This window comes from Trachypithecus francoisi, unplaced genomic scaffold (genome assembly GCF_009764315.1).
Source record: "Trachypithecus francoisi isolate TF-2019V2 unplaced genomic scaffold, Tfra_2.0 Lachesis_group3, whole genome shotgun sequence".
NCBI lineage: Eukaryota > Metazoa > Chordata > Mammalia > Primates > Cercopithecidae > Trachypithecus > Trachypithecus francoisi.
The window spans coordinates 131,037,857-131,060,067 of record NW_022681468.1 but is presented as its reverse complement, the minus strand read 5'-3'; the positions used below and the strand labels follow the sequence as shown (position 1 = coordinate 131,060,067).

The following is a 22,211-nucleotide window of genomic DNA, read 5'->3' as shown; positions in this document are numbered from 1 at the left end:
TAGTAGAGATGGGGTTTCCCAGTGTTGGCTGGGCTTGTCTTGAATTCCTGGCTTCAAGTGATCCACCTGCCTTGGCCTCCCAAAGTGCTGGGATTATAGGCATTAGCCACCGCACCTGGCCATTTATATATAACTATATATAATTTAAGTAATGAGTTACATGTATTTCTGGCCCTGTTTCCTATCCAGCTCTTCCATATCCATCCACTCTCCACCCTACTTTCCTTGTTCTCAGATGGAATTGTGTAAGGCAGATTGAGTCAAATTGGACTCATTTATTATTCGTTAGGTCATTACCATATATCACCCAAACCTGCACTGAAGAATATAGTAGCCGGTAGGTACATGTGGCTATTGAGTACTTGAAATGTGGCCAGTATGAATTGAGATGTTCTGTAAATGTAAAGTATACACCGGATTTCAAAGACTTGGTTAAAAAAGAATATCAATAATTTTAAAATATTGATTGTTGATATTTTCATATACTAGGTTAAATAAAATATGTTATTAAGATTAATTTTGGCCAGGTGTGATGGTTCATGCCTTTTATCCCAGCACTTCAGGAGACTGAGGCAGGTAGATCACTTGAGCTCAGGAGTTCAAGACCAGCCTGGGCAACATGGCAAAACCCTGTCTTTACAAAGAATTTAAAAATTAGCCATGTGTGATAATGCTCACCTGTAGTCCCTGCTACTCAGGAGGTTGAGGCAGGAGGATCACTTGAGCCTGGAAGTTCAAGGCTGCAGTGAGCCATGTTTGTGCCACTGTACTCCAGCCTGGGTGACAAAGTGAGACCCTATCTCAAAAAAAAAAAAAAAAAACACTAATTTTACCTATTTATTTTGACCTTTATTAATGTGGCTACTAGAAAATTTAAAATTACATTTGAGCTCAAATTTGTGGCTTGCATTATATTTCGATTGGACAGTGTTAAACTGTGCTGCCACTCCATAGCTCTTACCTTCATTTTGGCTCTACTTTCTGTGCTATCACAATTTGATGCCATTTACCTAACCTCTTCCCTGCTCATTATCAGTAGCACTCTGCTTGACTTTGTCTGCGTACCTTCTGAGACAAAATGAGCTCTTTTGCTGTGAGTTCTGCAAATGAAGAAATACAGTTGTGGTGGCAGAGAACCGACGAGCAGAGCCATAAGTGCAGAAGTACTAATAGTACAAAGGATGAGATTGGTGCAAAAATAAAGCCATCACAAAATTGTAATGCCTCTGTTTTACAGATGAAGAAACCAATGTTTAGAGGGGTTAATGTGCTGTCTCCATCTGGGCACCTTCTATGATTTAAAGAATGCTGAAAAGCTCATATACTCAAAAATATATCCCTCTTACCCCTCTATCATCCCAAAGTATTTTTGGTGTTTGAAATTTCTTCTACTTGTGTTTTCTTTCTTTTCTTTTCTTTTTTTCCTGAGACTGAGTCTTGCTCTTTCACCCAGGCTGGAGTACAATGGTGCGATCTTGGCTCACTACAACCTCCGCCTCCCAGGCTCAAGCAGTTCTCCTGCCTCAGCCACCTAAGCAGCTGGGATTACAGGCGCCTGCCACCACACCCAGCTAATTTTTGCACTTTTTTTTTTTTTTTTTTTAGTAGAGATGGGGGTTTCACCATGTTGGCCAGGCTGGTCTTGAACTGCTGACCTTGTAATCCACCCACCTTGCCCTCTCAAAGCGCTGGGACTACAGGCGTAAGTCACACACCCAGCCCTTTTCTTGCCTTTTTTAATCCAGCAAAATGTTTTTCTTTTTTTTGAGACGGAATTTCACTCTTGTCCCCCAGGCTAGAGTGCAATGGCCCAATCTTGGCTCACTGCAACCTCCGCCTGCCGGGTTCAAGCGATTTTCTCGCCTCAGCCTCCCAAGTAGCTGGAATTACAAGCGCCTGCCACCACACCCAGCTAATTTTTGTATTTTTAGTAGAGATGGGGTTTCATCATCTTGGCCAGGCTGGTTTCAAACTCCTGACCTCAGGTGATCCGTCCGCCTTAGCCTCCCAAAGTGCTGGGATTACAGGCATGAGCCACTGCGCCCAGCAATCCAGTAAATATTTACTGAGTATGTACTGTGAGCTAGTTATTTGGAGGTGTCAACATGTAGTTAATGTGGCTGCGTAAGTGTACTCTAACCACGAAAATGTCAGCATGGTATTTTTCTTGGAAAGAGTAATAAAAGAAATAGTTCACATCCTGGTATGTTAAATTTATCTAACTCTTAGCCAGCAAAGCCCTGAGGAAGCAGAACATAGGACAGATAACTTTAATAAGGAAAAAGAAAAATCAGTGGGGAAATAGCTAGACCTGGTGTAGCTAAAGAGGTTTGGGAATCACTGGTGAGAGGACTTAGTTATTAGTGACAGTGTAAAAGTAATATTTTAATGGGATATGGGGGAGAAGTGAACAAGAACGGTGTAGGCAAATAAATTCTGAAGGCTCTGCCTCACCAAAAATAAACTTTACTCAGGGCCAATCTTGCCAGAACAAATTGTTTAATTTTCTAAGCTATTTAGATGTTCTCCTGTTGAGATTACTCCATTTCTCTGGAGAAAAAAGATGTTTTTTAGTTAAAAAGCAAACACTAGTAGAGGGATTGTAAGAGAAACTATTAATTGCTTTCCTAATGCCTAGCTGAAGTACCCCAAGGAAATGGGAATTTTGATTGGCAAAGGTTAGAAGAAAAGTGGTGAATTTCAATCTGGAAATTTCTGTTTCTAGAATATGAGAGCAGCGCCAGACATGGACATGGCTTTTTGGAGGGCTTTGGCATAGAGAAAGAAACATTATACCCAGGAAGTGTTAGGAAGCATAATAAAGTAAGGTGGGGAAGAGATGGAGGGAGAAGGCAGGAAATGAGCAGGAATATGAAACTCAACATGAGCTGGAATGTATATTGTGACTTCAGCCATCTGAAATTGTTAGTATGAAGATAAGACTGGCATAGTATAAAGTAAGGAAAATAGTAGAGATGGTGGCATTTTCTGACTTTAAAAAAATTATTTTATCTTTTGAATATAAATATGCTATAAAGACAGGTCAATGTTGAAGCATTTTAATTTCTCCCAGAGTTGCCTGTATTACCTTTTTTCCAAATGTTCACCTGGTATAAGCTAGTAAACTTATGCTAAACCCTCTCTTCCACTTTTCTGGCCTAAAATAGCTATCAAATTTTGGTTTTTTGTTTTCTGTTTATCTAGAATATCCCATTAGTAGCAAGGTTATATTAATTCTTTCCTTGAAATTTTTTCTGTTTCTATATACTGATACTTCACAACCTGATTTACCTGCAAACTGTATCATTCTTTGTTCTCTAAATTAGCCTACATATCAGTGTGCTTTTCCTAAAGCATCAATTTCATCCTTCACTCCTCTACTTAATATAGTATAAAGATCCGTGTGATCTTTTACAGCCAGCCAAAGTTATCAGCATATTATTTAGGATTTTCTAAAATCTGTTCAAGTTTGCTCATTCAACCGTGTTTGCCACTACTTTACAATATAAATCTTTTGTATTAAATCTTCTTATAAGTTGTCTATGTGACATGATCTTTCTTATATGTGTTTTCTCCATTCATTCTTCCTCTCAAAAGATGCTTTTTCTTTCATTGCCTTTCCAAGTTTTGCTCATTTTTCTGCATCCAGTTTAGCTTTATTTATTTATTTTAAACGATTAGCCAGATGTGGTGGTGCATGCCTGTAGTCCCCGCTACTCAGGTAACTGAGTTGAGAGGATCACCTGAGCCTAGGGAGGTTAAGGTTGCAGCAAGTTGTGTTCACGCCACTGCACTCCAGCCTGGGCAACAGAGTAAGACTCCGTCTCAAAAAAAAAAAAAGTCTTCTAAAATGTGCAGTCTCAGTTACATCACTAAGTCTAGATCTCACAAAAAATCAGTTAACTAGTTGTCTGGAAGGGTAGAGACAGATTAACCAGTTGACAAGATTTTTAAAAAATAAAATTTGTTTTTGTTTTTGAGACAGAGTCTGGCTCCATCACCCAGGCTGGAGTACAGTGGTACAATCTTGGCTCACTGCAACCTCCACTTCCCAGGTTCAAGCAATTCTCCTGCCTCAGCCTCCTGAGTAGTTGGGACTACAGGTGCACACCACCACGCCTGGCTAATTTTTGTATTTTTAGTAGAAACAGGGTTTCACCATATTGGCCAGGCTGGTCTTGAACTCCTAACCTCAAGTGAACCACCCTCCTTGGCCTCCCAAAGCACTGGGATTATAGGCATGAGCCACCATGCCCAGCCCAGTTTAGCTTTTACAGTTCAATAAGAAATGATAGGCCAGGCACAGTGGCTCATGTCTGTGATCCCAACACTTTGGGAGGCTGCAACATGACAAAACCCCATCTCTTAAAAAAAAAAAAAAAGAGGCCAGGCGCGGTGGCTCAAGCCTGTAATCCCAGCACTTTGGGAGGCCGAGACGGGCGGATCACGAGGTCAGGAGATCGAGACCATCCTGGCTAACATGGTGAAACCCCGTCTCTACTAAAAAATACAAAAAACTAGCCGGGCGTGGTGGCGGGCGCCTGTAGTCCCAGCTACTCGGGAGGCTGAGGCAGGAGAATGGCGTGAACCCGGGAGGCGGAGCTTGCAGTGAGCTGAGATCTGGCCACAGCACTCCAGCCTGGGCGGCAGAGCGAGACTCCGTCTCAAAAAAAAAAAAGAAAAAAGATAATTATATAGGTAGATAATTCAAAGGAAAAAAGTATGTACATACAGTTAATACATAATTTGAAAGATAATACATAGATTTAAAAGTATTAAAATTATGATCCATATTTTTAGAAGGTTCTACATATATTAAAAAGTTGCCACATATACCAAAAGGTTATACATATATAAAAGGTGATACCAAATAAACACTCATATATAAAAATACCATCTTTTTAAATGCAAAAAAAAAAAATTTTTTTTGAGACAGAGTCTCACTCTGTTGCCCAGGCTGGAACATAGTGGCATGATCTCGGCTCACTGCATCCTCTGCCTCCCAGGTTCAAGCGATTCTCCTGCCTCAGCTTCGCAAGTAGCTGGGATTACAGGTGCCCGCCACCATGCCCGGCTAATTTTTGTATTTTTAGTAGAGTTGGGGTTTCACCATGTTGGCCAGGCTGAACTCCTTACCTCAGGTGATCACCCACCTCGGCCTCCCAAAGTGCTGGGATTACAGGCCTGCGCCACCCAACCCGGCCAGATGCCAAAATTTTTTTTTTTTACTTCTTAGGGTTGCAAACATTTAGAAGACTGATAATACCCATTGTTAGTGAGGTAATCGGAAATAGTTATATTGTTGACAGCAATGAAATTTGGTACAACCTTTGGGACCTTTATACATAGTAACGTGGAATGCTGCTGAAATGTATTATAAAATGGAAGTAAAAAGTTCAAAAGCACTATAATATATACATTGAAAAAATATTTGAGGTGATAGGAAAAGTTAACATTGATTTTCTCTGGGTAGGATTGGTGAGTCAACTTTATATGTCAGCTATAACTACAGTGTTTTAACATTTATAATTAAGATCTATTACTTTTGTAATCAGAAAAAAAGTTTTTAAAAGGCAATTTTACAATTCTTTTTTTTTACAGGAGATTACATGCTTGATGCAAAGCCAAAAGAAATTTCAGAAATTCAACGTTTAAATTATGAACAGGTAATAAACACAATTCTTGTAAAAGTATATAATTTTGAAGTTTAAATATATACATTGGTCTCTATTAGTAGCTGGCAGCATTTTTCTATAAAGGATTAGATAGTAAACACTTTAGACTTTGCAGGCCACATGTGGTCAGTCTGTATTACATATTCTTTGTTTTCCTTTTTTGTACCTCTTTAAAAATATGAAATCCATTTTTAGCTCACAGCCAGATTTGTTCCTTTTTTTCTCATTTTTTTCCTTTTTCTTCTCATTTTTTTTCTCAGTATTTTTCCCTTTTTTTCTCATTCCATGACAGATCAAACCTAGTGTTTTTCTTGAAAAATTGACTTCCAGGTGAATTTGTCATTGATGTATCTTTCCTAGTTTTATTTACATTTTATAATTAAGTTATGTTCAGGAGAAAGTTGAACAAATGATGTATATGGTATGTCATTAGGACAAGTTTTGCTATTTGATAGTTTTAGTATCCACATTTCTTGGCATGTTCTTTAGAGATCCTGTTCTGCAATGTAGGAGGTATCATTAGGCTCAAAATTATTGGTGCTGGAAAAAAGCAAGCGGAGCTTCATTTTCGTCAGTATTCTTCCTTTACTTGGCAAAGGCAAGAAGGAATTGGCTTCTTAGAGTGGAAGGAAGTATTAGCCAGGGAAGAAAGAGACATCGTTGGAACCTTCACATTTACTTTCAGAGCAACCTTTTTAACATACTTTCACCAGTATCAGATTTGCAAATAGAAAGCATAACTCATTTCAGTCTTGCAAAATTTCTTGAATTTAGTGTTCAGATAATCTAGTCCTAATAGAATTTGAAAAATCAACAAGTTGGCTGGGCGTAGTGGCTCACACCTGTAATCCCAGCACTTTGGGAGGCCGAGGCGGGCAGTTCACAAGGTCAGAAAATGGAGACCATGCTTGCCAACATGGTGAAACCCCATCTCTACTAAAAATACAAAAAAAATTAGCTGGGCAGGGTGGTGCGTGCCTGTAGTCCTAGCTACTCGTGAGGCTGAGGCCGCAGAATCACTTGAACCCAGGAGGAGGAAGTTGCAGTGAGCTGGAATCCCGCCCCTATACTCTAGCCTGGTGACAGTGCGAGACTCTGTCTCATAAAAAAAAGAAAGAAGAAGAATCAACAATTTACGTTGCCTCATATCATAAGATACGAAATCTAGGCCAGATGTGGTGGCTCATGGCTGTAATCCCAGCACTTTGGGAGGCCAGGGTGGGTGGGTCACTCTCAAGTGTTCGAGACCAGCTGTCCAACATGGCAAAACCCCATCTCTACTAAAAATACAAAAATTGGCTGAGCGTAACGGCACATACCTGTAGTCGCAGCTACTCAGGAGGTTGAGGCATGAGAATTGCTTGAACCAGGGAGGCAGAGGTTGCAGTGAGCCGAGATTGCGTCACTGCACTCCATCCTGGGCGGCAGAGGGAGATTCTGCCTCAAAAAATAATAATAAGAGGCCGGGCGCGGTGGCTCACGCCTGTAATCCCAGCACTTTGGGAGGCCGAGGCAGGCGGATCTCAAGGTCAGGGGATCGAGACCATCCTGGCTAACATGGTAAAACTCCATCTCTACTAAAAAAAAAAATACAAAAAATTAGCCGGGCATGGTGGCGGGCGCCTGTAGTCCTAGCTACTCGGGAGCCTGAGGCAGGAGAATGGCGTGAACCCAGGAGGCAGAGCTTGCAGTGAGCCAAGATCACACCACTGCACTCCAGCCTGGGCGACAGAGCGAGACTCCTTTTCAAAACAAAAAAAAAAGGAGAAGGAGAAGAAAGGAAATCTACAGCTAAAGCCAAATTTGTATTCTAAGTCATTTAAATTTTATCAGGGGAATTTGTACCTTAAAACAGTGATATTTAAACATTTTTAGCAATAGAAACCTCTTTTCAAATGAAATCTTATCCACCTTCCAGTATATAAAACCAGTACATGATAAGTATAAAGTGATAAAGTTCAATTTATATCATGTATTTGTTAAATTTATATCATTTCTTACTGAAATCATGAAGCTGTTTTGATTAAAAAGTTAAAATTAGGGACTGTGGATGATAGTTGCAGTCTGATATCAACCTCCAGATTCATCTTACTTTTGTTGCCTAGTCCTGAGAAAATCTTGATTGAAATGAGAAAACCTTACTTTTCGTGTTTGCAGGCACCAGGCATGGTGGCTTATGCCACCAGCACTTTGGGAGGACAAGGCAGGCGGATCGCTTGAGCCCAAGGGTGAGACTAGCCTGGGCAACATGGCAAAACCCTGTCTCTACAAAAAGTACAAAACATTGGCTGGGCGTTGTGGCACACGCCCATAGTCCCAGCTACTTGGGAGGCTGAGGTCAGAGGATCGCTTGAGCCCGGGAGGCAGAGGTTGCTGTGAGCCAAGATCACACCACTACATTCCAGCCTGGACAACAGAGTGAGACCCTGTTACAAAAAAAAAAGAAAGAAAGAAAAGAAAACTGTTTGCAGCCAGTCACAGTGGTTCGCAGCTGTAATTCCAGGTACTCAGGAGACTAAGGCAGGAGGATTTCTTGAGCCTAAGAGTTCAAGACCAATCTGGGTGTGATATAGGAAGACTGCATCTCAAAAAGTTAAGAAAGAAAGAAAAATAAAAATGCTTACAAATGTTATCAGCATTTGATTTAAGTCCATCTTGCAGTCTTAGAATACATTCCCATTACACTGATCAGGATTCTTTTTTTGTTGTTTTTTTTTTTTTTTTTTTTGAGGCGGAGTCTCACTCTGTCGCCCGGCAGGAGTTCAGTGGCCGGATCTCAGCTCACTGCAAGCTCGGCCTCCCGGGTTTACGCCATTCTCCTGCCTCAGCCTCCCAAGGAGCTGGGACTACAGGCGCCCGCCACCTCGCCCGGCTAGTTTTTGTATTTTTTTTAGTAGAGACGGGGTTTCACCATGTTAGCCAGGATGGTCTCGATCTCCTGACCTCGTGATCCGCCTGTCTCCTGACCTCGTGATCCGCCCGTCTCGGCCTCCCAAAGTGCTGGGATTACAGGCTTGAGCCACCGCGCCCGGCCTTATCAGGATTCTTAAAGAGAGATAGGAAGTATTGGCTCAAAGTTGAAATAAAGGATATCTAACAACTGCTTGCATTTCTCATAAACATATTAGGAAAAGTACCCTGCTTTTAAAATAAACACTGAAACTCTGAGGTGTTATTATTACATTACCGTTAGTTTTGAAAATAGTGTATGTCAAGCTTATATGGCTGGGCTCAGTCTAAGCTAATGTGTAATGTTCCACAAGTGTGATGTAATAGTGTTCTTTTTTGTATAATTTTACATGAGCAGACGTCTTCAAATCTAATTTTAGAAAGACCAACATAGAGCTGCAATATTCCCAATTAAAACTCTTTACCAGAAGTTGTAATGTAAGCAAAGAGCCTATTTTTTCCAGTTTTGTCTAATAATATACTGACAGTACAAGAAAACATGATGTGTGTGTGTTCATAACAAATTTTTAATGAGTGCAAATATATTCTTAAAATATATTTTGTATTTAAATTTAAAATATTTGACCATGTTAAAAGTTCCTTTGAAAAGAGTTCCAAGAAACAGTTTTAACCACTGCCTTAAAGTTTCCAGTAGTACTCTCTTCTTGTAAGGCAAGCAACCATAGCTCACATTTATATTTTATAATATTAAGTATAATTTGGAATTAGGAACAAAGTGGCAAAATACTTACCCAAGAGTTTAAAACCTTTTTAAAATAAGTTTGTTTAGTTTATCAATTGTTGTTTTTTATTAAGACAGAGTCTTGGCAGGGCACAGTGGCACACGCCTGTAATCCCAGCACTTTGGGAGGCTGAGGCAGGGGATCACAAGGTCTGGAGATCGAGACCATCGTGGCTAACATGGTGAAACCTCATCTTTACTAAAAATACAAAAAGTTAGCTGAGCGTGGTGGCATGCGCCTGTGGTCCCAGCTGCTTGAAAAGCTGAGACAGAAGAAATCCTTGAACCCAGGAGGTGGAGGTTGCAGTGAGTCAAGATCACGCCACTGCACTCCAGCCTAGGCAACAGAGCGAAACTCCATCTCAAAAAAACAAAGACAGTCTCCCTCTGTTGTACAGGCTGGAGTGCAGTGGCACGATCTCAGCTCAGTACAACTTCTGCCTTTAAGGTTCAAGGGATTCTCATGCCTCAGCCTCCCAATTAGCTGGGATTACAGACATGTGCCACCACTCCTGGCTAATTTTTTTATTTTTAGTAGAGATGGCATTTCACCATGTTGGCGTGACTGGTCTCAAACTCCTGGCCTCAAGTGATCTGCCTGCCTGGGATTGCAGGAGTGAGCCACCATGCCAGCCTTTTTTTTGAGGCAGGGTCTCTCACTCTGTCAGATGGTCTGGATTGCTGTGGTGCTGTCGTGGCTCACTGCAGCCTCAAACTCCTGGGCTCAAGTGATCTGCTCACCTCAGCCTCCCAAAGTGCTGTGATTACAGGCATGAGCCACTGTGACTGGCCTCTTTTATCAGTTTTAGTAATCTTTATGAAGATATCAAATGGTGTTAACTCAGTTGTTTTAATATTAAATAAGGGGGAATAATTGTAGCAAATATATGAAGGAATAAGCCTGAACCCAGAGCCATTAGAAATCATATTGCCCCTGAAGGAAGTTGGGTGGTTGACAACCAAGAATTTACAAAAATAGAGGAAAATCTGGTGATTGTAAAACTATAATTCTTAGATTGCTATTGTTAGTATTTTTTCAGATTCATCATTGCTGTAGATTTAAGAAAAGTTCTAGGCCGGGCGCGGTGGCTCAAGCCTGTAATCCCAGCACTTTGGGAGGCCGAGACGGGCGGATCACGAGGTCAGGAGATCGAGACCATCCTGGCTAACATTGTGAAACCCCGTCTCTACTAAAAATACAAAAAACTAGCCGGGCGAGGTGGCGGCGCCTGTAATCCCAGCTACTCGGGAGGCTGAGGCAGGAGAATGGCGTAAACCGGGGAGGCGGAGCTTACAGTGAGCTGAGATCTGGCCACTGCACTCCAGCCTGGGTGACAGAGCGAGACTCCGTCTTAAAAAAAAAAAACAAAACAAAACAAAACAGAAAAGTTCTAAAACACTTAAGGGAAAAAATGTAAGCTGATTGTTTTTAAGGGTTCAGTTTTTGGGAAGGTGGAGAAAATATATTGTTTGGGAGAAACATACATAGTAGAAAGAGATGAAACTGACAAAGGTAAAAGACTGCAGTATAACAATGTTATCCTATTATAAATGCATCGTTCGTGAATTTAAAACATTTGAATGATTCCTGTTTACAGTCTGTACAGTCTGTTAGAATGGAATTTGATGAATTATTTCATAAAACAGAACTTCATTTTTGTAACCTAAATTTGTCTTTTTCAAATTTGAAAGAGAATCCCTAGTTTTAATATAAGAAGATTTCCTTCATTTTCACCCTTTTTATTATCAAACCCCTCTATAGACTGTCATCTACTGTTCATATTCTGTGTCTTTAGTATCTTGTACAGTGTCTGATTAGCAATAGGGATTCAGTAAAAGTGTTAAATTTTTTTTTTTTTTTTTTTTTTTTTGAGACGGAGTCTCGCTCTGTCGCCCAGGCTGGAGTGCAGTGGCCGGATCTCAGCTCACTGCAAGCTCCGCCTCCCGGGTTTACGCCTTTCTCTCGCCTCAGCCTCCCGAGTAGCTGGGACTACAGGCGTCCGCCATCTCGCCCGGCTAATTTTTTGTATTTTTTTTAGTAGAGACGGGGTTTCACCGTATTAGCCAGGATGGTCTCGATCTCCTGACCTCGTGATCCGCCCGTCTCGGCCTCCCAAAGTGCTGGGATTACAGGCTTGAGCCACCGCGCCCGGCAAAAGTGTTAAATTTTATGTATTGGTTTTTCTTTATTCTTTCAAGTGTACTTTCTATACATATGTCCATATTTAATGTGTTAACATACTTAGAAAAGCATTTAAAAATAGTCTTTATTCCAGATGTATATGACTACATTTATTGAGAAAACTGATGTGAACAGAATGACTCCTTAATTTGACAAACAAGTCTTTGTGATCCAGCCTCTGCCTGTCTCTTAGACTTTATGTCCTACAACTTTTCACTTTTATTTTGTCCCAGCCACACTAGGCCCCATGCTATTCCATGGACACAGTAATAAACTTGTTTTTGCACTGGTGTCTACTTTGTCTGGAATGCTCTTTGCCCAGAGCTTCCTAAGAGTCAGTGCTCACTGTGGTCTCTATTCTAGTGTCATTTTCAAAGAGGCCTACCTCCCTCTCCTTCTTTCCTCTCCCATTTACATTCCCCATTCCCCTCCCTCCCTCCCCTCCTCTCTCTCTCCCTCCCTCCCTTCCTTCCATCCTTCCTTCCTTTTCAGTGCATTCACTGTAAAATTGAGTATGGAAAGTACTGAGAATTTCTATACTGTTCCTCCTAACCCCACACACACAGCTTCCCCCACTATCAACATCCTGCACCAGAGTGGTTCATTTATTATTGATAAACCTGCAATGACACATCATTATCACCAAGAGTCTATAATTTACTCTTTCTTGGTTTTGTATATTCTATGGATTTTGAAAAATGTATAATGATGCGTATCAATCATTACAGTATCATATAGAATAGTCTCACTGTCCTAAAAATTCTCTGTACTCTGCCTATTCACTCCTCCCTTCCCTTAATCCTTGGCAACCACCGATCTTTTTTACTGTCTCTATAGTCTTGCCCTTTCCAGAATGTCATTTGAAATTACACAGTATGTAGCCTTTTCAGATTAGCTTGTTTTCTTTACTAATATGCATTTAAGTTTCCTCTGTGTCTTTTCATGGCTTGATAGCTCATTTCTGTTTTTTTTTAATTGTGTTAGAAACCATACAATATAAAATATATTCTTTTTTTTTTTTTTTTTTTGAGACGGAGTCTCGCTCTGTCGCCCGGGCTGGAGTGCAGTGGCCGGATCTCAGCTCACTGCAAGCTCCACCTCCTGGGTTTACGCCATTCTCCTGCCTCAGCCTCCCGAGTAGCTGGGACTACAGGTGTCCGCCACCTCACCCGGCTAGTTTTTTGTGTTTTTTAGTAGAGACGGGGTTTCACCGTGTTAGCCAGGATGGTCTCGATCTCCTGACCTCGTGATCCGCCCGTCTTGGCCTCCCAAAGTGCTGGGATTACAGGCTTGAGCCACCGCGCCCGGCCATAAATTTTTTTTTTTTTTTTTTTTTTTTTTTTTTTGAGGCGAAGTCTTGCTCTGTCGCCCAGGCTGGAGGTGCAGTGGCGCAATCTCGGCTCATTGCAAGCTCCGCCTGCCGGGTTCACACCATTCTCCTGCCTCAGCCTCCTAAGTAGCTGGGACTACAGTTGCCTGCTACCATGCCCAGCTACTTTTTTGTATTTTTAGTAGAGATGGGGTTTTACCGTGTTAGCCAAGATGGTCTTGATCTCCTGACCTCGTGATCCACCCGCCTCAGCCTCCGAAAGTGCTGGGATTACAGGTGTGAGCCACCACACCCAGCCACTTTTTCATCTTTAAAACTGAAACTTGCCAGGCATGGTGGCTTATGTCTGTAATCCCAGTACTTTGACAGGTTGAGGTGGAGAATCACTTGAGCTCAGAAATTCAAGACCAGCCTGGGTAACATAGTAAGAGCCCATCTCTACAAAATATCAAAAACATTAGCTGGGCATGGTAGCATGTACCTGTAGCCCCAACTACATGGGAGGCTGAGGCGGGAGGATCACTTGAGCCCAGGAGTTTGAGGCTGTGGTGAGCCATGATCACACCACTGCACTCTAGCCTGAGCAACAAAGTGAGACCCTATATCCATCAAACAACTCCCCTTTCCCACTTGCTCCAATCCCCTGGAAACAACCATTCTACTTTCTGTTTTTATGGGTTTGATGACTCTAAATATCTCATATAAGTAGAATCATACAGTATTTTTACTTTTGTGACTGGCTTATTTCACTCAGCAAGATGTCCTCAAGGTTCATCCAGGTTGTAGCATATGACAGGATTTCCTTCTTTTTTTAAGGCTGAATAATATTCCATTGTATGTATATACCTCATTTTCTGTATTCATTTGTCAGTTGTAACTAAGAATAGATAAAGAATTACGAATAATGTTGAAATGAGCACGGGTATACAAGTATCTCTTCAAGATCCTACTTTCAATTATTTTAGATTCAACAGTAGGAGAGGCCTTCCTCTTTGACTTTTAAAACATTTGACTTTAGACTTTCTGGTCAAAATAGGTCCTTCATTTCTCCTGCTTTCTACAACCTCTTGCTCAGTTTTTCTTACTAATACTTGACATTGTTTTATATATATACATGTTTATCTCTCTCAATAGAATATTAGTTGCATAAGAGCATGAACTTTGTCTTGTTTTGTTTTGTTTTGAGGCGGAGTCTCGCTCTGTCGCCCAGGCTGGAGTGCAGTGGCCGGATCTCAGCTCACTGCAAGCTCCGCCTCCCGGGTTTACGCCATTCTCCTGCCTCAGCCTCCCGAGTAGCTGGGACTACAGGCGCCCGCCACCTCGCCCGGCTAGTTTTTGTATTTTTTAGTAGAGACGGGGTTTCACTGTATTAGCCAGGAGGGTCTCGATCTCCTGACCTCATGATCCGCCCGTCTCGGCCTCCCAAAGTGCTGGGATTACAGGCTTGAGCCACCGCGCCCGGCCTGTTTTGTTTTGTTTTTTTGCGACTGAGTTTCACTCAGTTGCCCAGGCTGGAATGCAGTGACGCAATCTTGGCTCACTGCAACCTCCACCTCCTGGGTTCAAGTGATCTTCCTACCTCAGCCTCCCAAGTAACTGGGACTACAGGCGCATGCCACCATGCCCAGCTAATTTTTATATTTTTAGTGACAGGGTTTCACCATGTTGGCCAGGCTGGTCTCAAACTCCTGACCTCAAGTGATCCGCCCACCTCAGTGTCTGTTTTATTCATTGTTATATCTTTCAAACTCCAATTAATGCCTGACACATAGTAGATACTCAATAGTAAAAATATGTTGAATTGAATTTATTGGATAAAATGGAAAATTAAAAGTAAATGTGCTTGTACTTGAATATCTTTTTTGTTCTTGTTTTGATGTTTCTGAATTAGAACTTTCCCCTTTTCTATTTTCAGAATATGAGTGATGCCATGGCAATTCTGCACAAACTACAGACAGGCCTGGATGTAAATGTAAGATTCACTGGTGTTCGAGTGTTTGAATATACACCAGAATGCATAGTATTTGATCTTCTTGATATTCCTTTGTACCATGGGTGGTTAGTAGACCCTCAGGTAAGTCACAGAATTTAAATTATATAAACACAAATGCAGGAAAAATGTATTAATTTGGAAAATTAATCTCAATTTATATTTTTTGTTACTTACTTTTTTTGCACTTTTGCCTGGAATTAGCCAAACTATGAGGTTAAGAGCGCAGTCCTCCAGACTACTAAGTCTGCCCAAGACCTCTGACCCCAGCTGCAAGGAGCTAGGGCCCAACTACAAGTTTAGAGGGAAGAGCTCATAGAAGACCACCCTTATTTCTCACACCAATCACAAGTTCAAAGGTTTCCCAAAACTACCCTCAGGTTCAGTAATTCACCAGAGTGACTGACAGGACTCCCTGAAACCTATTATACTCACAATTACAGTTTATTACAGGGCAAAGGTACAGGTTAAAATTAGCCAAGGAAAGAGGGATATATGGCAGAATCTCGGAGGGTTCCGACTGTGAAGCTTCCCTTGGATCCTCAGGACATCATACCCTCCAGGAATTGATGTATGACAGTATGCATGGAGTGCTGCCAATCCTGGAAGTTCACCCACCTTCAGTGTTCAGATTTTTTATTGAGATTTCATTATGTAGGTATGATTTAATTTATTGCACATGTAATTGAACCCAGACTCCTACCCTTTCCTCCCTGGAAGCTGAGCTGACACCATGTGGTTCAAGGGATCCATCATTAGTATAAACTGCAGGTGTGGCCCAAGGAGCCCACGATAAATAACACAGTCAGTCCTATTGGTACGGAAATGCCAAGATTTAGAAGTTATTTCATAGCCAGGACAAAGGTCAAACCTCTCTTTGGGCAAGACCGTATTCTTTATTGCTAGCTTTGAAAAGAGATTTTGTATTACCCAAACATTTATTTTAAAAAGGCACTCCTGGCTGGGCGCGGTGGCTCAAGCCTGTAATCCCAGCACTTTGGGAGGCCGAGACGGGTGGATCACGAGGTCAGGAGATCGAGACCATCCTGGCTAACACGGTGAAACCCCGTCTCTACTAAAAATACAAAAAACTAGCCGGGCGAGGTGGCGGGCGCCTGTAGTCCCAGCTACTCCGGAGGCTGAGGCGGGAGAATGGCGTGAACCCGGGAGGCGGAGCTTGCAGTGAGCTGAGATCCGGCCACTGCACTCCAGCCTGGGCGACAGAGCAAGACTCCGTCTCAAAAAAAAAAAAAAAAAAAAAAAAGGCACTCCTGTCTGTGCATTCTAGCAATCCAGATTTTGCCTCTTGTCAAGGGTATCAGGGTCCTGGCAGGAAGTAGATGACACACTTAAAGATAACTGTCAGAAGTTTAATGAAGAGACTGTTTACAAAGGTGTGGACAAAGTTAAGGGGAACAAGCAAAGGTTGGTGAAGCATCTTAGACCTAGCAACAGCAGAAAACGATTGCCACTCCTAACTCTGAAGAGACAAGGAGAGGGAATACTTAGCAGAACACAGCAAGATTGATTACTAAAGCACAGAGCTCCTGACCAGGAGATGTGACCTGCAGGAGCGGAACACTACCACCAAGCTATGGCCCGGCAGAGAAAGAGCATAGGTAAAACATTCTCTGACTGCCACTTTCTGATTTCCTCCAGTAGCTCCCAGTGGCCAAATTCAGCTGATAACTAGAAAGTAAGAATTCCAGTTGCTGCAGTCCATAGAGGTTAGTCTCCCAAATAGAGAAGAAATGGAGAGTCAATTGGAAGAATGAAAGGAAAAAATAATTCTACTATCACATATAAATTTTTATATAGGTTAGAGTCTTCTCTTTTCCACTGATCTGTTATGTCTATTCCTATACTCTTGTAATATTATTTTCACTTACTTACATTTTTTAACATAAGATTCAAATTTCAAAATAATATTGGTTAATTGTGAACTTTAAAAGAAAAAGACAAAGGAATCATACCAGCCGATGCCTTTCAAATTTATTTTGTTTTATGGTACGAGGTGAGAATTTACCTTTTTTATAAATTAAACTTTTTATTTTGAAGTAATTGTAGATTCACATGCCAGTATAAGAAATAATAAAGAATGGGCTGGGCGCAGTGGCTCACGCCTGTAATCCCAGTACTTTGGGAGGCCGGAGGCAGGTAGATCATGAGGTCAGGAGTTCGAGACCAGTCTGGCCGAGATGGTGAAACCCCGTGTCTACTAAAAAATACAAAAATTAGTCGGGTGTGGTGGCGGGCACCTGTAATCCTAGATACTCAGGAGGCTGAGGCAGGAGAATCACTTGAACCCAGGAGGCGAAGTTTGCAGTGAGGCAAGATCGTGACACTGCACTCTAGCCTGGGCAACAGAGCAAGACTCTGTCTCAAAAAAAAAAAAAAAGAAAAGAAATAATAAAGAACAATCCCTCATACCTTTTACCCAGTTTTCCCCAATGGGAAAATTTAGTAATTTTGCAAAATTTAGTAAAATATCAAAACTAGGAAATTGACATTAATAAAGTCAAAATACATGGCTGGACACAGTGGCTCATGCCTATAATCCTAGAACTTTGGGAGGCCAAGGCAAGAGGATCACTTGAGCCCAGGACCTCAAGACTAGCCTGGGTAACATGGCAAAACCTTATGTCTACAAAAATTAGCCAGGCATGATGGAACATGCCTGTAGTCCCAGCTATTCAGGGAGCTGAGGTGGGAGGATCCCTTGTGCCTAGGAAGTTGAAGCTACAGTGAACTGTGATCACACCACTGCGTTCCAGCCTGAGAGAAAGAGCGAGACCCTGTCTCAAAATTAATAGATAAGTAAATAAATAAAGTCAAGATACGGAACATTTCTATTAACACAAGAATCCCTCCTGATACCCTTTTATATCCATACCCACTTCTCTCACACCCTTACCCTCTTCTTAACCCCTGACAACCACTAATCTTTCTCCATGTCTATAATTTTGTTATTTCTAGAATATTATATAAGCAAAATAATACAGTGTGTAATCTTTTTGGATTGGCATTTCAGATTCATCATAAGTCTCCAAAGCATCATCCAGATTGTTGCATCTATCAATAGTTTGTTCCTTTTTATTACTGAGTAGTATTCTATGGTGTGGACATACTGTGGTTTTACTTGTTAAAGAGCATCTGGGCGTTTTCCACTGGCCCAGTGATAAAACTGCTGTAGGCCGGGCCTGGTGGCTCACGCCTGTAATCCCAGCACTTTGGAAGGCTGAGGCGGGTGAATCACTTGAGGCCAGGAGTTCGAGACCAGCCTGGCCAACATGGCGAAACCCTGTCTCTACTAAAAATACAAAAATTAGCTGGGTGTCGTCATGGCGGATGCCTGTAATCCCAGCTACTCGGGAGGCTGAGGCAGAGAGAATTGCTTGAACCCAGGAGGCAGAGGTTGCAGTGAGCTGAGATCGCGCCACTGCACTCCAGCTTGGGCGACAGAGTGAGACTCTGTCTCAAAAATCAAAAATAAAAAAATAAAAGTCTGACAATATTAAATGTTGGCAAAGATGTGCAGCATAGAGAAGTCTCATTCCTTGTGGTGAGAATGGAAATTGACCATTTACTTTTGAAGCCAGTTTAGTTTATCCATTAAAGTTGATGCTAAGCGTTCCTTAAGACCCAGCAGTTTGGCAAGGCATACACTCCTGATGAGTGGAACAGGATAAATGTCCTAGAATTTTTCACAGCAGTATTATTTGCCATAGTCCCAAACTGAAAACAGCTTGAATAGCCATCAAAAGACAAATGAATAACCACATTATGGTATATTCTATGGCATACTATACTACAATGAAAACAAAACATGCGCATACCACTATATACAACAACCTTACACTATGTATTTGTTGATTTGGTTTATTATTACTCTAGAATATAAGCTTTATGAAAGCATAAACTATTTTGCTCACTGTTGTGTGTATAGATGCTCTAATGGCACCTTGTATGTTGTAGTATGTAATAGGCATCCAAATAAATTGGATGAATGGAGTTCTGGGGTGGGGGAAGACAAGATCTTACTCTGACACCCAGGCTAGAGTATAGTGGCATGATCATAGCTCACTGCAACCTGGGATTACTGGGCTTAAGCAGTCCTGTCTCAGCCTCCTGAGTAGCTGGGTCTACAGGCACACACTCCCATGCCTGTCTAGATTTTTTATTTTTTGTGAAGACGAAGTCTTACTGTGTTGCCAGGGTGGTCTCAAATTCCTGAGCTGAAGCAGTCTTCCCCCACTTGCCTCCTAAAGTTGGGATTATAGACGTGAGCCACCACACCTGGCCTTGAGTGAAATACTAATGTACAGATTCTGGATTCTGCCTATGAATATTTGAAATCTTCTTTATTGCTACGCTAGAGAAATATATTTGATTCTTGTATATTGATCTTTTTTTTTTTTTTTTTGAGATGGCATTTTGTTCTTGTTGCCCAGGCTAGAGTGCAGTGGCGCGATCTCGGCTCACTGCAACCTCTACCTCCCGGTTTCAAGTGATTCTCCTGTCTCAGCCTCCCAAGTAGCTGGGATTACTGGTGCCCACCACCACGCCTGGCTAATTTTTTGTATTTTTAGTAGAGATGAGGTTTCATCTTGTTGGCCAGGCTGGTATGGAACTCCCGACCTCAGGTGATCTGCCCGCCTCACCTTCCCAAAGTGCTAGGATTATACGCATGAGCCACCATGCCCAGCCTATTGATCTTGTGTTTATTATTGTAGTTGGGTTTTGGGGGGTTTTGTTTTGTTTTAGAGACAGTGTCTTGCTCCATTGCCCAGGCTGATGTGTAGTAGCATGATCATAGCTCATTGCAGCCTTGAACTCTTGGACTCAAGCAATCCACTTGCCTCAGCCTCTTGAATAGCTGGGACTATCGACATGCACCACCATGTCCAGCTAATTAAAAAAAATTTTTTTTGTTAGAGGCCTTGCATGGTGGCTAACGCCTGAAATCCCAACATTTTGAAAGACCAAGGTGGGAGAATTGCTTGAGCCCAGGAGTTTGAGGCCCACCCGGACAACATAATAAGACTGTCTCTACCAAAAATTTCAAAATTAGCTGAGTATGGTGGCGTGTGCCTGTAGTCCCAGCTATGCAGGAGGCTGAGGTAGAAGGATTGCTTGAGCCTGGGAGGTTGAGGCTGCAGTGGGCTGTGATCACACCACTGCATTCCAGCGAGAGTGACACAGTGAGATCCAGATCACACCACTGCACTCCAGTGTGGGTGACGCAGCGTGGGAGACAGAGTAAGAAAAAAATCTCAAAAAATATTTTATTTTATTTTTAGAGACAGGAGTTTTGCTGTGTTGCCCAGACTGGTCTTGAACTGCTGGCCTTAAGATATCCTCGTGCCTCAGCTTCCTAAATTGTTTGCGTTACTGGTGTGAGCCACCATGGCCAACTTATTGTTGCTGTATTTTTGTGGATTTCTTAGAATTGAAAATTCAGATTCTTTGAAAAGACATACTGAAGTTGAGTCACTAATGAAATGCACTATAAAGTAAAGGTGTTGAGGAAAATAACATCTGAAGAGATTGTGCCCTCAGATTGTTTCTTAAGGGTCTAACTTCTCATTTTACATAAATCAAAGCTGGAACTCATAGATGTTTCTTGTGCAATTTACCTAGAATCTTATCCTAAGGATCCTCTCACAAAGAAAAGGATTTGTTTGGCTCTGCATCAAAAGATTGACTGTTGAATACATTTTTGTGTTTTAAGTTAATATGAAATGTTTAAGATATGGACCAGGCACAGTGGCTCACACCTGTAATCCCAGAACTTTGGGAGACTGAGACAGGCAGAGTACTTGAGGTCAGGAGTTCAAGACCATCCTGGCCAACACTGTGAAACCCCAACTACTAAAAAATACAAAAATTAGCTGGGTGTAGTGCCAGGCACCTGTAGTCACAGCTACTAGGGAGTCTGAGGCAGGAGAATCGCTTGAACCTGGGAGGCAGAGGTTGCAGTGAGCCAAGATTGCGCCACCACACTCCACCGTGGCGACAGAGCGAGACTCCATCTAAAAACAAACAAACAAATTAGTCAGGTGTGGTGGCGGGTGCCTGTAATCCCTGCTACTCAAGAGGCTGAGGCAGGAAAATCACTTGAACTTGGGAGGTGGAGGTTGCAATGAGCCAAGATCACACCACTGCACTCCAGCCTGGGCAAGAGAATGAGACTCCATCCCCCCCACCAAAAAAAATGTTTAAGATATCTATGCCTGTAAACGTTTTCCACAATTTCCTGCTTTGACGTTTTGAATTAACTGATTGTCGTCTCAACCAATCATCAGTTCCAGTTGTATGAGTTAAGAGTCTTTTAGTATTGTAGACTTTTTCATAAACGACGAAAATAAATTATAGCCTAGAATGGTGGTTCTCAAACTTGCTATGCATTGGAATCACCTGTGCAGTGGAATGAAAACTCAATTGAGAAGCAACTTGAGCCTGAAATTCTTTTACATCTTTTTAATAAGCTCCCCAAGTTTGAAAAGCACTGCTGAGTATTGTGCAGATATATGTTGAGACCTGTGGTATTCAAAGAGTAAGTCCTCAAGGTGATCATTTGAATGTAGGAAGAAAACATTGGCCGGCCGGGCGCGGTGGCTCAAGCCTGTAATCCCAGCACTTTGGGAGGCCGAGACGGGCGGATCACAAGGTCAGGAGATCGAGACCATCCTGGCTAACACGGTGAAACCCCGTCTCTACTAAAAATACAAAAACTAGCCGGGCGAGATGGCGGGCGCCTGTAGTCCCAGCTACTCGGGAGGCTGAGGCAGGAGAATGGCGTAAACCCGGGAGGCGGAGCTTGCAGTGAGCTGAGATCTGGCCACTGCACTCCAGTCCCGGCGACAGAGCGAGACTCCGCCTCAAAAAAAAAAAAAAAAAAAAAAAAGAAAAGAAAACATTGGCCCTCTTATTTTTATTTATATAATTCTAAAATTTGTATTTATTAGGTATATAACTTATTAATACAGCAATGCACGTAAATAATTTATAAATAAATATAAATATATTTTTATGTATGGAAAGTCAACTATATAAGTTGTTTAGACAGTAGAAACCTCTTTTTCTTCTATAGTCAAAGCAAAGTGTAATGGAGAGAGAGTAGAGAAGCCCGATTTTATTTTCCTATAGCTTAAAAGTTTAAATTTACTCTTCTGCTGTACCTCTAAAAACAAAGATTAAATAAGAATCATGAAGCAGATGCCATTCCTGATTAACATATATTAGCTTTTCTTCAGGAAAATAACGTTAGTTATCTCTACTCACATCTCCACTATACTTCTCTAGGAAATAAGTAATAAAATGGAATACTTTTATTAATCCTA

At 41.7% G+C, this 22,211-nt stretch overlaps 1 protein-coding gene across 2 annotated transcripts in view; it reads left to right on the top strand.

Moving 5' to 3' along the window:
• The window catches only part of MINDY2 (MINDY lysine 48 deubiquitinase 2), an 89,092-nt gene that overhangs the window by 27,001 nt on the left and 39,880 nt on the right, over window positions 1-22,211 (top strand). For both annotated transcript variants that reach the window (XM_033189963.1, XM_033189964.1), the window contains exons 3-4: window positions 5,602-5,666; window positions 14,794-14,952. In XM_033189963.1, coding sequence (XP_033045854.1) covers window positions 5,602-5,666; window positions 14,794-14,952 — 224 coding nt within the window. The remainder of the gene's footprint in view (window positions 1-5,601; window positions 5,667-14,793; window positions 14,953-22,211) is intronic.